This window comes from Beta vulgaris, chromosome 3 (genome assembly GCF_026745355.1).
Source record: "Beta vulgaris subsp. vulgaris cultivar EL10 chromosome 3, EL10.2, whole genome shotgun sequence".
In the NCBI taxonomy this organism is placed as follows: domain Eukaryota; kingdom Viridiplantae; phylum Streptophyta; class Magnoliopsida; order Caryophyllales; family Amaranthaceae; genus Beta; species Beta vulgaris.
In genome coordinates this window covers 3,667,389-3,682,900 of record NC_079204.1, presented here as the reverse complement: position 1 = coordinate 3,682,900, position 15,512 = coordinate 3,667,389, and the positions used below count along the sequence as shown (strand labels likewise).

The 15,512-nt window shown below is 34.7% G+C and overlaps 1 protein-coding gene across 3 annotated transcripts; it reads right to left on the bottom strand.

Annotated features, from left to right (window-relative positions):
• Nucleotides 1–4,237: 4,237 nt before the first annotated feature.
• LOC104888171 (probable 6-phosphogluconolactonase 4, chloroplastic) lies at nucleotides 4,238–15,135 on the bottom strand. 3 transcript variants are annotated; one of them, XM_010673055.3, is made up of 6 exons: nucleotides 14,849–15,134; nucleotides 14,606–14,741; nucleotides 10,372–10,442; nucleotides 7,965–8,198; nucleotides 7,714–7,849; nucleotides 4,238–4,888 (listed from the first exon to the last, which is right to left on the bottom strand). In XM_010673055.3, the coding sequence occupies exons 1-6, from the start codon at nucleotides 15,019–15,021 to the stop codon at nucleotides 4,424–4,426; spliced, it is 1,215 nt and encodes a 404-aa protein (XP_010671357.1). In that variant the 5' UTR covers nucleotides 15,022–15,134; the 3' UTR covers nucleotides 4,238–4,423. The 3 variants fall into 3 exon arrangements, with proteins under 3 accessions (XP_010671357.1, XP_010671356.1, XP_019104028.1); XM_019248483.3 differs by lacking the exon at nucleotides 10,372–10,442 and having other exon boundaries at nucleotides 4,643–4,689; nucleotides 4,796–4,888; nucleotides 7,965–8,362; nucleotides 14,849–15,135; XM_010673054.3 differs by lacking the exon at nucleotides 10,372–10,442 and having other exon boundaries at nucleotides 7,965–8,362.
• Between the last annotated feature and the right edge of the window lie 377 nt (nucleotides 15,136–15,512).

The window sequence follows — 15,512 nt, the reverse complement described above, 5'->3', positions numbered from 1 at the left end:
TGGACTATTTGTGAATTGTGAGATATCCACGACCTTTTCTGCATTTTGCTAATAAATGGAACAAGGTTTGAACTGGCACTGGAGTGTGTATTTAATCCTAATAGCTATTGCACCATATGTTTATTTTAAACTTCAGTACGTCTTGCTGGAATTATGTTGGATTACCGACCAAATTACTTGTATATAGTTCCGAATTTTGTATTAATATGCTTTTGGAAGGTGTTCTAGATGCAGACGTATAGGTATATAACTATTATTTATAGAGAAGGTATTGGGTCAGACACGTCCGACCATAATATTTGGTCGGACGACTTTCAATTGGTTTTAATTTTTTTTCAGTTGGTTTCAAAAAAAATTCAGCTGGTTTCAATTTTTGTTCAGAAGACCAAATGAAAGAAAAACAACACAAGTTGAAAGAATTTACACACCAACTGAAAGAACACAGAAGACCAAATGAAAGAAAAACAACACACGTTGAAAGAATTTAAACACCAACTGAAATAACACAAAAGACCAAATGAAAGAAAAATAACACAAGCTGAAAGAATTCAAACACCAACTGAAAGAACACAGAAGACCAAATGAAAGAAAAATCATATCACAAGAAGGAAAACATTATCTTCTTCTTCTTATTACTCATTCTCTCTCTCCTCCTTCCAAAAATTGCAAAAACTCAAAAATCTTATTAGAACCCACAAGAAGAAAGAAGATAAATTTTTAAAAGAAAATTTTAAAAGGAAAAAAAACTGGAATTTAGAGGCTATAGTATTGAAGAAATGTCCTGTAAATGCAATTTAGTAGATGTAAATCTTAAGAATAATAAGAGACGACAACAAGAGAGGAAATGAAGATGGAGAGAAATTATTTTATGCAATATTGAGCTTCATGTGAAGTTGGTGAAGTCCTTGCATCTTCTTCGTCTTCTTCCTTGCGCTTGCTCAGCCCGTCCGACGGAAAGTATTGGGTCAGACGGTCTGACCCAATACTTTCACTAATTTATATTAAGAACTTACAAATTTTTTTTGTTAGGGTTAGATTAATTAGATTATATTAGACTAGATTAAAACATACCTTCTTACTTCTATTTATTTCAAATTGATTATATTTAGTTTCGTAATAGTATACAAAAATTAAAAATTAGATATTTTTTTAAAATATATATTTATCGTGACGAATCTAACAAGATCCTCCATAAATGATAGGTTTTGTCCTGACAGATTTATGTCAAAATACGGCTACGGTGTAGTACATTACAAACTCGAAGACCCAATAGATTTATAAGTGGTCCTTTTTACCCATTGCATTTCCAAGATGAAGTGATAAGTCACTGTAATTAATATTGTGATTATGATATAGCAATGGCCTTTTTCCCCCTTTTGGATTGATTACGATATCTCAATGGCTATCATCTCTATGCACCATTTTTTATTATCAATTACTAATCTCTATTATATGGTAACTCTTGGAATTTGGTGTTCACTGTTTTTATCAATAAATCTCTATCTAGAAAAGAAAACTATAATACTTACTACTTTTTCATTTTTTTTTTTATTTTTAAAAAAGGAAAATCGATCTAACAAACTGAAAAGCAATTACCACTAATCCTTTTGCTTTGCACGCATGGTATAAGCTAGCAATTCACTTCTTTGAAAGAGCAGGTGGCTCTCGAACACTACCTAGTCACGAGTTTATCCGACCAGTAACTAGCATACATAAAGGACTAGTATACCATAACCATCGCATAGCATGCTCCTTGGTAAAAAGCTAAAAGTAGTTCTTTACATATAAGATAGTCAATAGCATCAGGCGTACGTTACTTTGCTTTACAAGCCACGCCTAATTTTCACAAAAAAAAAGATGGTTTATATGAAAAGGTTAAGAAAAGGGATATTAAGTGTACAACAAAATTGATTAATTAACGTTAACATACCAAATCAGTTCGGCAGTTAGTACACACAATCTAAGTATATATTTATGCAATATGATTATGAAAGAAAGCTATAATTGAAATTTGAACGTGAAAGTGAAAAGAACATGTCGTAATGGATTGAAGCATGCATGTTAAACTACAACAGTCCAGCTAACTTTATCAAGCTTTTTAATACAATTGCTCACTCAATGATATATGTTTTGGCCTTTTCTTTAACTTACCTTGACAATATAATTGCTGAACGAATATTCTAAAATGTGTGAAATATGTAGATTAAGGGTTGGTCGGATTATGTCTCACATGAGGGGTATATAGAAGATAAAATAATATTTTAAGGATAAGTACAAATGAGAGTTTAAGTGAAAATTGTATAATAATATAAAAATCCATATGAGCCACGAAGGTGGTACAAAGAGGGGGGGATTCGAACTTGTGACCTATTGTTTGCAACACTTCACTCTTAACCACTAAGCCAAGAGATCCTTGATATAGATCATAATAATTTGATTAACCACTCTAGCTACATCTTGATATATGTTTTTGTCAAGAAATTAAGAGATCATAATAGGTTGATGGACTTGATGTAGGCCCTAAGAAGGTACACATGAGCTCTGCTATCGTACACAAGAATTCTGCAAAACAAGGTTAGCCTACCCCGGGGGTGGTCTCGAGATCTCCCCTCCGACGCTCAAGTCAGTGTTTGATTGAGGTAGAGAGAAAGTGATTAATATAGAGAGAGATGCTCTGAGTTCTCTAGGTGAGAATTGCTTACCTTTTGGTTGATGAGACAACCGCTATTTATAGAGGATGAAACCTCTAATAAATGAGGGAATTTTAGTCAACTCTAGCTGGTGGAGGATTGTCTTTTCTAGATGTAAGGGTATTTTAGTAACTCATCATAGGTGGGCTGGTGCAAGAAATGGGCCCAAACACTATATAAAGATGATAATTAATGGTCACATTGCATATACACCAAACTGTCCATTTTAGTTAGCACGTGTTATTTACTTTCATATTTTTTTTGTTTTAACGGGTTTATGATTTATTTAGTATGTTTTTGATTCCATCTTTAAAATAGATGATGTTTTTAGTATCAAGAAAGATCACAAATAACTATAAAGTAAGAAAAGATTTCTAAGAGTGAATCTAGTAAGAAAAGAATTTATTAGCTTGGCCAGTTGCTTTAAGTCCCTTTCTCATGTAACAATTATTTGGAATGAGAAGGATGTATGCATGTATCATCTTATAAAGCAAGTATTTTTTTGGGATAAGTATCTATTTACTTCTAATTGAAGCCAAGTTACCACTTGTGTGTAATTGCATTGCATTTATAGTTTCGTATACATAGTTTTTAAATTGTTTCGGTCGGAAGAAGCAGTCTTGTACTGTATTGAATAATGAGCTGGATTTAAAAATTGAAAATCTTTTGGGCAAAGAGAAGAATCAGCCATTCAATAAAACCCATGATTAAAAGAGACAGTTTAATATTAATATAAAAATAGACCTAGTTACTAAATGGATTACATTGGTCATCGAAAAAAATTAACTTAATTATTGTTGGGCTAATTCTCTTTTTAATATTAGGCTTACCATTGGCTAATTATAATTTAAAAGTAGATGATCTTTTACAAAACAAACTCGTTTGTGTGTGTGTTAAATTTTGTTTGTTGTCTACCAAGCTAAGAAACAAGACTTCTTGGGGAAGGCTCATTCAAGGACATATTTCCTTTTAAGAAATACTTTTGTTTGAGGTTGTATTTGGCAAATGCAATTTGGATGGTTTTTATTTATATTTCACCTTTCACGTGGTCAAATAGTAAAAAAAAAAAGAGTGTTTGATATGTGGCTTTTGGTTAATCGAAATACAATTTTACAACCAAAAAATGATTTTAGCAGCATTTTATGTTGACGTCACAATTAAAGATTATCTTCTAAATTATTCTCATTATATATACAAAAAATATAGTCATATGAAGTCTTATTTGACTCGTCTAAATAACTACTTTATTATATACAATTGTTATAATTTAACTAATATGTAATGAAATACTTGTGGTCAAAGAAATGCATGGCAAATACACTCAGTCAAAACAAGCAAACTGAAAAAATTACAAAGTAGGAGTATAATCTATACTCACCTTTTTTCCCTTTCAAAAGACACATCATTTGATCTATTTTTTTTCCAAGATTTGAAAAGTTGAATTCAGTGATTGGGAAAAAAGGCAAAACAAGTAAAGAAGTAGACATTATATGACCTAGCTAGTTGTTTAATTGTGGAAGAATCATCCTACTTCTGACTCTAAAACATGTTAATTTCTCCTATATTGCTGGGGAGTAGTATTATTATACTGATAATCAGTATCAAGTTCACAACAACAAATCTAATACAAAGCCACAAAAACTCCAAATTTATTCTGCAAAAAATAGTTTTCTCACACACACACACATCCGAGGCCTGACGAGTACATGTATCAACTAAAGACATGCCAAGATCTACAACATTCCAGCTGCTTCCTTGTCTAAAAACCACTTCAGTTCCCCTTCAGGAGAAACCATTTGAACAGGCAGCAAATCAGAGCTTTGATTTTCTCCTAGTGCTGTCTTTACTACCGCGGCTTTTCCACTCCCACACACTACGAGAGCAATGCTGGCTGAGGAATTGATTACAGGGAAGGTGAAAGTGATTCTCTCCGGTGGTGGTTTCGGGGAGTCTTTTATAGAAGTAACCCATCTCTTATTCTCCTTGACAAGAGGATGACCTGGGAACAAAGAAGCAACATGTCCATCAGGACCCATACCAAGGAGCATCACGTCAAATTTAGGGAAACCACTCGTCGATGAGGTTGCTATTATATTGGTCTTCACCAATTGTTTGAGTCCGGTTTCGTAATCATCGGCTGCGGCCTCAGTTGGGAGGGCGTCATTGATGGCATAGACTTGCCCAGGGGGGATAGGTACCTGGAGAAACATAAGGTTATGAGCAATATAGATTACAACACAATAAACTAAAAAGTTCACAGATAAAGATTATACTTTAATCAATTATATCAGAACCTATCAGTTTTAACCGTATAATAAACATTGATGTTTCAAATAGTACATTCTAGTAGTATTTTCTGTGATTATGTATGGATACTATAATTTTGTAGATAAAATTATGCTAAATCCCCCGAGGAAAAGGGTATAAATTCCTCTGCCTCTCATCCCATTTAACATAGCAGCATTTCTGTTCCAAAATACTTGCATTTCTTATAAATAATTAGAGAAAGAATGGGGAAGTAAATGTGTCACAATAAGGTTTATATGGTTCATAAACCTTACTCAGTTGGCTGGCTTGGCCCTACTATTCCTTAACCAACAACTCCCCACTAATGCATGAATGTGGTTATTGTTCAAAAATATACCTTAAACTACAGAGAGATAAACAAATGGATGAGTAACTGCAGTGTGTACTGCCTCATAACACAGCTTTAATGATGATTATTAGTTGTAAACTTGTAATACATTAGTTTTGCTGACATATTTATATATACCTAAATCCATGCAAAATCCATTTACTTTGCCTTTTCCCTCAGAAATGATCGGGTAGCTTGTACACAAGGCTTACTGAACTTGTTTAAGATGACAACATTTTTCTACCAGAAACAACAAATAGGAAAAACGAAAAAGAAGAAAATCACTGCAAGTGAACACTGAACATCAGATTGATTAACAATGTCATATATGCTAAAGACACCACCGCTTCAAATTCTCAAGATGGGATGACATTGTATTATACGGAACACTTATTAAACGAAATGCACCTGAGGAAAATAAAAGCTTGCAATTCCGTCCACTTATTAACCTAAGTTTTATCACGAATGCATCACGTGTCTCACAGATATTCTGAAATCAAAGATTTCTCCAATAATTTCAAAATATATGGTCCAACAACCTTGCGAGGCTGCTCTGTTGGCCAAGGCTATCATCTTTGATTGCTGATACCATAACCAAGTTCAAAATTTTCAACCTCACTTGTTCACTTGGAAAATAAGTAATAATTCAGTATCATAGAAGTGTAAATTATTCTCATGTGTGAGTTCCATCCACTTCTTAACCCAGTTTTGTTTTAATAAGTGGGTTGCAAATTTTGAACTTGAAGGAAGGATCATATGGACTTGAAGAGGACACATTCTTCATCTAACAAGAACATATTTCTGCTAAGCCACTACGCTTACTTGTTCATTCACACTTTACAAGAAAGGAATGAACCTAAGTGCACTCTGTACACCAAACAGTATAGGACATATGACCAAACCCCAAGAAATGAAAGATGTAGAGGCAGATCATTGTTGTAGAAAGCAACCACTGATTTTAAGGCAATGAGAGAGGAGCAACACCTGCTCAGCTCCTAGAAGGTCTAAAGGACACTCTTATTTATTTAATTATTTGGCTATGACAAATTCAGGGCACCTTCAGCATGCAAGAAATCTTGCGATCATTAATGTCATAAAGAAACCCAGTCATCAAGCAAACCATATGCGATTTTACAATTATTTGCTTATATCAAGGGAGAAATTCTGAACAAAAAGTATGAAGGTTTCGAACACAATTACATCAAATTAGAGGAAGATCATATCTTAGCTACTATCAAAAAAATATTTCATCTCATATAACAAATAACTTCTATTCAAAAATGAAATGAAACAGACTATACTGGTCCATCAAGAATCTCATATTATCTATAGCATGATCTTTTTTTAAAGTCACATTTTGCCGCACTATTTCACAACAGCTTTGTCAGGCTAAATGCAGCAGCCTCACATGCTTAGCAATCAATTCAAACTAGCGAGAGGTTTAACTTTAACTGCTAATTCTTCTTACTCTGGCTCTATAACTGAATTTCGTAAAATCTGCCTTCCTCTGCTGTCTGCATATTACTCCCTTGAAATATTTTGCCTAAGACTGGAACACTTTACTTCTATATAACGCTGATTACATATGTGAATCTAATCTTAACATTAAGGCAGAGATGCAAAAATAATCAAATCTTACAAATCAATGATTATTGCCTCTAAACTCTAAAGTGTGTCAACGACGCAAACATGTTGTAGTACTTCCCAAAGAATTTCTCATAGACCATTGACCTATTTTCAAGTCAAGGTCATTGACTCTATATCCTAATAATTCTGTCATTGTCAACAAAATGTATTAGCTCCGGCATCCTATTCACCACAAAAGCTGATTCTGCCATCATAAAACACCTTACAGCGAAACTCGACATCTTAATTACAAACTAGAAGTCCATCTAGTCCAAGATTACAAATTTTGAGGTAATGGTAATGGCTTTACATTAAAGGAGCCTTATGACTGCATAAAGCAGGCTCCTTATGACTGCATAAAGCAGTTCTTAAAGACTAACTTCCCAACGTGCACAAGCAAAGATTTGATATACACTGTCAAGAACCCACTCAAAATAGGGGGAAGGGGGGTACTTGAATGATTCATACAAAAGAGTCACAGTAGCAATTAGTTCCCGAAGTTAGAAAGAAGCCAAAGAAAATAGCAATAATAATGCCAAACATAAAGATAAAACTCCAAAAAACCTGCCCAATACTACAATCTACTACCCTCAAGATTATATCTTTGATCCCAAAATAAGTTGCTCACTTCAAGTAGCTAACAATCAAACAACAATTGCTAGAACAACATACAAGTTTCAAACCATAAAAAATCAACAACCCACATTACACATTTACACTTTAGAACTTAAAAATCATTCAAAGTACAGGAATTGATTGTACCTTAGACAAGAAACCATCATATGCAAGCTTGTAGTTACTGTCTGGGTGATCCTTAGGAACAACCCTCTCATCAACCCAAAACACATGCCATTTCGACCAATCAATTGAGTCCACGTATGGTTTGTCTAACAATTTCCTATTTTTCAACAAAACCCATCAAATAAAACAACCAAAATATCATAAAAAAAAAACTTTTGAGAAGAAGCTTAATCATCAAAGTAAAAAAAACCCAGAAAAAAGTAAGTAGTTACCTGAGAGATTTGATGAGAGAACCTCCAGAAACAACGACAGTGAAAGCGCCTCTTTCTCTGACAAACTTGTCTGACAAATTGGCAGTATATTTTGCCAATTCAAAAGCCACTTGTTCTTCAGAATCAAATATATTGACATTAGGAGAATCTTTTTGAGATGATTTCACCTCTGCCATTGATGATTTTGCTTTGAATTTTGAAGAAAGCTTTGGAATTGCAGAAACTTGATTCAATCTGAGAGTAAAGTTTGAAGCTTTAGTGAAAGAAATTTGTGGGTTTTTGAGGGAAATAAGGGGAGATTGATTTGTAGTTGTTGAAAATCTAGTAGTGGGAGTTGCGTGGGAGAGAGAGTGAAATGAAGATGCCATATTGTCTCTAATTTGTTGGGGTGTCTTCACCTACTAAAGCCAATAGCCCAAAGATAGTCAACTTCATGCGATTGAGATATTTGATGAAAAACTAGTTCCTATCTCGGACGATACGTCCCGCCTTATTTACCAATGTGTATTTAAAGTTTTCAAAAAATAGAAATAATACCTTTCTTTAAATGATATTTCCCCCCAAAAAATCAACATGAATACTATAGCATAGTTGGTTAGCAATGTCATATCCAGGAATTACGGGAGGGGGTACGGATGAGAAAAAATCAAATAAAACAAAATACAATATTTGAGTTGATTTACGACGAAAAATTCAAATCAAAATACAATGCCAATATCAATTAATGATTCAAATTACAACTAATTTAAAACTAGAAAAATACATAGATTTCAAATAAATAAAAATTACAAGTGCATGTGACAACTCTTCATACATTGACATTTGACAGTGCTTAATTACATCATTATCTTGCAAAAAATCTCTCCCAATATAAGTGACTAAACAATCATTCAAAAATTAATCCCCCATTCTATGTCACAATTTGCTTTTCACGGTATTAATACCAAAGTTCCTTGTTTCAAATTACATTTCACAACATCTAATTCCAAATTCAACTAATTTCAATTCACAACCTCTATTCCATTTTACAATTTCTAATCTCTAATTTCAAAACAAGTAATCTCTCATTTCAATTCAAGTAACCTCAATTCCATTTTTCACAATTGCACAATATTTAAATTTCATTTTCATAATTTCTTATTTCAATTTAAAATATCAATTCACAATTCACGTCAAAATAAGAAGTCTATCATTCATAAATTAGCAGAAATAAAAAAAATAAAAAAAAGGAAAGTGGCGACCTACTGCAGTACTGTCGCTACTGGTTCTGGCGTTCTGGCGACTGGCGAGTGTGGCCGTTGGCGGTGGCGGTGGCGGTGGCGGTGGCGGCGGCGTCGTGGCGACAAGAACAACTCCGGGCTCCGGCAAAGTGGCGACAAGACGTCAACTCGTCAAGAAGAACTCCGGCAGAGGAGAGAGAAAAGAAAAGGTATATGAGGGAGAAAAAAGAAACGTTTTTATACTGACCAAGTGACCAGAGGAGAGAGAAAGAAGGGGAGTAGGGGACGCGTGAGTGAGGAGGGTCTGTCACTTTGTTGGGCAGCGTTTTTTTATTCCTTCAACTTTTTTTTTTAAAATCCGCCACTGTGTACCATTGCCCCATATAAATTCCTTGTGCTATAGTGGAAGAGCGAATAAAAATGCTTTGAATATTGCTATGCTTTGTGAATAAGAAAGTGGTTGAATACTAAGAGAAAGGGAGAAAGTATAGTCCCATATCCATTATGAGACAACTTTTCCCATATCAGTTACTTGATATAATTAGATGTAGCTTAGATATGATTTAATAGCGAACTGATATGATTTGATGTAGCCCAGATATAATTTAAGATTTCAACTAACAAGCTCCCAAAAAAAAAAAAAAAAATTTTTTTTTATAATTTTTTAATACTTACTGTTGTCATAAAAATTACATAAATGCCATGATATTGGCACATACTTGTATGGAAATATCATTGCTCCAGAAAAAGGTGCTAGGATGAGATTATGTTGACGTACTCCTAACTTTACGTAGGTTGAATAACTATCTATTAGGTTTACGTAGTACTTTAGACTCATTTTAAATTGGGTTGCTAATAATCAAGACCAAGCTTGAATAGGCTCGAGCTCGAGCTTGAAGCTAGTCGAGCTCATAAATCTGGGCTCGGCTTGAGAAAAGTTGGCGAATTGTTTGGCTCATAAACAGCTCGAGAATAGTCTTCATTTCATCTTTGTATTTCAATGAATATAATTTCAGATATTATAGTTTGATTTCAGCTCGAGAATAATATGATATTGTAATCTGATTTTCATAGATCAGAAATTGAAGGAGAAGAAAAAAGAAATTTTTTAAAAGAGCAGGACAAAAGTCTATCACTCATCGGACGTCAAACATAAACAAGAAGAGGAGAGACTAATATTTGCTCACCTAACGGCTAACATGGCTTTATCCTCCACCTTCCAGGTCCAATGTGATGAGGCCGCGCAACTGCGCAAGTCCTAAAAATGTGTAGTGTGCGAACTGCCATTAGGGAATGTTCGATAAAAGTAGTTAAGTAACTGTTGTATGTATAAGTAGCTGTTAGCTGTTGTACTAGCTGTCAGCTGTTAGATATTAGCGATTAGAGTTTAACTGTAATAGTAGTTTTATAGTTAATTAGTGTTTAGTAAAACTAGCTGTTAGATTATATAAATAGCAAAAATAAACTATATTCAATTTTCAAAAGCTACCTCTACTCCAAAAGCTACCTCTACTCCAAATTCTAATATTTATAACTTTTCCAAAACAATAAATTTAAACACCAAAAGCTATTCCAATCACTACTTCACCAAAAACAATTTTTCACCATTATTACTTTATTAGAGTTTTGACTTAGTCCAAACACTAAAAACTATCTCAAAAGCTATTATTGAACAAGCCCATAGACGAATCTCATTTGGTTTGTATTTTTTAATTGGAATACTTGCGTTGGGGATTTTTATGTGGAGTTAAAAGGTGAAACTTGAAAGTTGGATTAAAAATCTTTATGTATCTTTTTTGGAGTTAAGGTGAAAATTGATCACGCTGGGCTCTGGGTTCAACCCTGCGCGATGCAAATTAGCTCGAGATGGGACGAGAAGGAACGTTCAATTTCAAATTTATCGAACATGTTTGCGAACTTTTGGGCCGAACTTAAGTAAGCTCATACTCGAGTCATTAAGGTCACAAGCTAATCCTAAACTCGAATCAAGCCATCTCGAACTGATTGAGCTTCGAACGAGCCGAACTCGAATAGTTTGCGAGTCGCCCTGGCTCATGAACACCCCTAACCTCAAGAATAAAATCATCCGAAGTGATAAGAAATTGGTTTAAGCAAGGAAGTTTCGTTTAGTATTTCTCTATTATTCCTTTCTTCCTCTCTATGTACCGTTGATCAGAGTTTTAACATGTCTTTACTTGACCTACTAAACTAACTATTTCATATCGCTAGATCATATTGGAAAATCTACCCCGTAATTAGGATTATTATGTGCTACTAATTTATAGTTTGGATTACTATAAGAAGACTAGTCATAATTCGAATTATTTTTGTAAAAACTACATATAATGTAGATCTGCTCTATTATAAAGCCATAAAGGCTACTCATACATAGAAGTAACACATTAGTAGCAAGTAACCCTCATGAGTCATGACAATGTTATACAGGTTACAAGTTTACAAACAAGTTTATTCTATAGTACTTCTCATAGTTCTCCTTGAGATAGAGATGCAAATAAGCTGACTACAAGAGATTCATGTCTACTTGTTGATGCCTATAAAGACAATGATGATCACATGGAAAGATCTACAAGAGTGAGGCTGCTTCCTTATCTAAAATCCAAGTCATTTCCTCCTCAGGTGAAACCATTTGAGCAGGAAGAACATTAGTAGTACTCTTATCACCAAGAACTTTCTTCACTGCATTCACCTCACCATTTCCGGAAACCACAAGAGCAATGTATGCAGAAGAATTGATCACAGGGAAGGTGAAAGTGATTCTTTCCGGAGGTGGTTTTGGCGAATCCTTAATGAAAGTAACCCATTTCTTATCCTCCTTAACAAGAGGGTGACCTGGAAACAAAGACGCGACATGTCCATCTGGACCCATACCTAGAAGCATGAGGTCGAATTTTGGAAAACCTGTAGCTTGTGATGTTGCAAGCACATTGTTTTGGACAAGTTTTTTGAGACGAGCTTCGTAATCTTCAGCTGCTCCTTCAGGAGAGAGTGCATCATTGATGGCATAAACTTGTCCAATTAAGATAGGAACCTGGAAAATTAGAGGGCATGATAGCACATGAGAATCAACATATCCACGTATAAATCACTAAAAAGTATTAGTTTCTCTGGGATTGACCACTAGATATCTTTGTCACAGGGTGTGAGAGCAACTATCATCTATATTTGGTTTTAAGAGGTGAACATATTTTGTTGGGTATATGGTAGTATATGGAGCTCATGAAGGTGTATGGGTGTGGAGATGAGGTTGCGTAAAGGGAAAACGTCATATTGGGCATAAGGCGAACTTTGAATGGGAATATCTTAGTCCGTGGGAATTCTGAAAAGGAGTAGACGTTCTTGAGAAAAGCTTTGATATCGGGTCCTTATCACTCAAGAGAGTAAGGTCGAGAGGTTTGCCGTGAGAAAGCAACCTCCAGAACCGAAGGAAGCTACGATTGCACCTGTAATCGCCAAAAGCTGGTCACGAAATCAATCCTGTCAGCAAGACGGGAAGGATCTAATGGGATGAGGGCGTTCCTTTCCTGTAGCTAATGTTGCTATTTAACCCCGTTCTATTCCCGGACCTTAGGAGGGGAATAGAGTAAGGGGCCCTTTTTGTAGCTACTGTAGCTAGGATCTACTTCTTTTGCTATTTAACCCCGTTCTATTCCCGGACCTTAGGAGGGGAATAGAGTAAGGGGCCCTTTTTGTAGCTACTGTAGCTAGGATCTACTTCTTAATTGTTAGTACACATAAATGCCTTCAATCTAGAAATGATTTTGAGGTGATTCAAAGTGGAGGTGATAGCTTGTTCCGAGAACTTTCCAACGATAGGTCATATGTCCGATTCCGATGAGAATCGAGAAAGTTATGACTGTTTTACGAAAACTGACGAATCGGACGGCAGAAGACTCAGGTGCGCCCGCACCTGAGGCCTGGTGCGCCCGCACCAAAGGCTAGTGCGCCCACACCACAGGATGGTGCGCCCGCACCTATCGAGGATGCGTTTTTTCCGATTTTGCTTAGTGGAGGTATAAATAGGTGCCCTAATTACGAGATTAATGTATTCTTCATCTTTACACACATATTAGAGAGAGAAAAAGCAATAGAGAGAGTTCTTGGAGTGCTTTTTGTAATCTTTCTTGAATATTCATTGATTCCTAGTGCAGATTCGTGGTTTTTCTCCCAGTTCTTGGGTTTCCACGTAAAATTTCTGGTGTGTTCTTTCCTGCTTTCTTATTTGATATTCTATTATTGTTTGATATTATTTCTAGATTGATAGTCAATAGAACTTACATATTTTTCATTGAGCTTTTATTCGTGATAATAGTAATGCTAAACTGATTCCATTACTCAAATCTTGACGATGTAATTATGTAAGTTGAAACCAAGAAACTTTGAGCTCTTAACTATACCAAATTGTAAACATGTATTAACTCATTATGTGTGAATAGCCCCTCAAATTTCCCATTAATCACTTGCATATGTAAAAATTATTGCATAGGATATTTGTAGCTAGCTCTCTTACAGACATGTTAGGTAACGTGTCCAATTTCTTCTTTCGACAACGCACAATAATATTCAAATTAATCCGTGTTTTTTTGAATAAGGCAATTTTTAGGTTATGATCCCCTATATAGTACTTTCTAACGACAATCAGACATTGTAATTTCGTTAATTAGTTAGTCTCTGATATTTCATAAAGACTAATGAGGGGTTAATCATGACATTGACTTATTAGTTATTACTAGAGAGTAATGCTAATTCAGAGAGTAACTTATAACCTAGGTTAATTTGAGCATTTTGCCTCTTCAGAAACCCAATGTGATTTTTATTTTACTTTTTATCACTAACAAGAGTGATATCGTGTACGAAAATTGATTGGAACTTGGAAGGTACCCTCTATGCTCAAGTGAAAGCAACATAAACAATAGTAAAATGTCAAAGTCTACTCTTTGCTCTTGAATCGAATTAATAAAATCATAAATTATAAAATAATCTAAACTCATGATTCATGAATATGTCTTCAATCACAAAGTTACATAATAAATTAATAAGTAAAATTAGTCTCAACACCCTGAACAATAGCTCGGTGTAACCAACACCACCAATTATGACAAATAGTCTAAACAACACCAACTACGAGGTGAAAAGCAGTTTGTACCACCATTTACGAGGTGGAGTGTAGTCTGTACCAATAAGACCCACCGTCTTCAGCAACATTTTAGGCTTCCGTCATTTACAGTACGGAATACACCCCACCACATAGTTGGTGGTGTATAGGCTACTAGTCGTAGTTGGTGATGTCAGAGTGCACCCGAACAATAATTCAAGGTGTTGAGGCCAATTTTACCATTAAAGTAATAATCAGACAAATTAATATAACACTGGTATGTAAGTATGTATGTGAAATGATAATACCTTAGACATGAAACCATCAAAGGCAAGCTTATAGTTGCTGTCAGGATGATCTCTTGGAACAACTCTTTCATCAACCCAAAACACATGCCATTTTGACCAATCAATTGAATCCACGTATGGCGGCCCCACCAATTTCCTACATATAATTTTTTTTAAAACCCGAGGAAATTTAATCTCACGATCTAAGAAAAATACAGGGCGATAGTAAGAAATTTTAGGAAGACGAAAAAAGACGAGGATTACCTGAGAGTGTCGATGAGGTATCCCCCAGAAAGAACAACGGTAAAAGCGCCTCTTTCACTAACAAACTTTTGGGACAAATTAGCGACGTATTTGGCTAATTCAATTGCAACTTCCTCTTCAGAATCTAATATATTCACCTTCACAACTTTCTTGTGTGATTTTACCTCTTCCATTGAAGTTTTAGCTCTAAAGTTTTAAAGATTCGACTTTTAGTTTTGATGATTTAGCGAGAGAAATTTGTGGGTTTTCAAAGAAGAGAGGGAGAGGAAAGTGAAAGAGAGAGAAGAAATTGGCAGGTCATATAATCTAATGGGATATTTCATTTGGTACCATTGTACTTTTGGCTTTTTCATTTGGTACCACTATTTTTCAGATATTCTACATGGTACCACTATAATTTGAATTTATTCTCTATTGTAGCATCCAACTAAGTAAAGTGTTAATTTAAGTTAGAATAGGCTAGAGTTTTACTTCGATTTACATGTTTTAATTTGCGTTAAGGTTTTAGTAATTGTTTTAGTCGTTAAGGTCAAAGTTGATGTCATATTTGACAATAAAAAGACATAGAATATTATGATCATTTTTATGAAAATTAGCTTTAAGGGTTAAAACGACTTCCTAAAATCTTAATTTATTAAATATTTGCAACTGCAAATAGAAACAT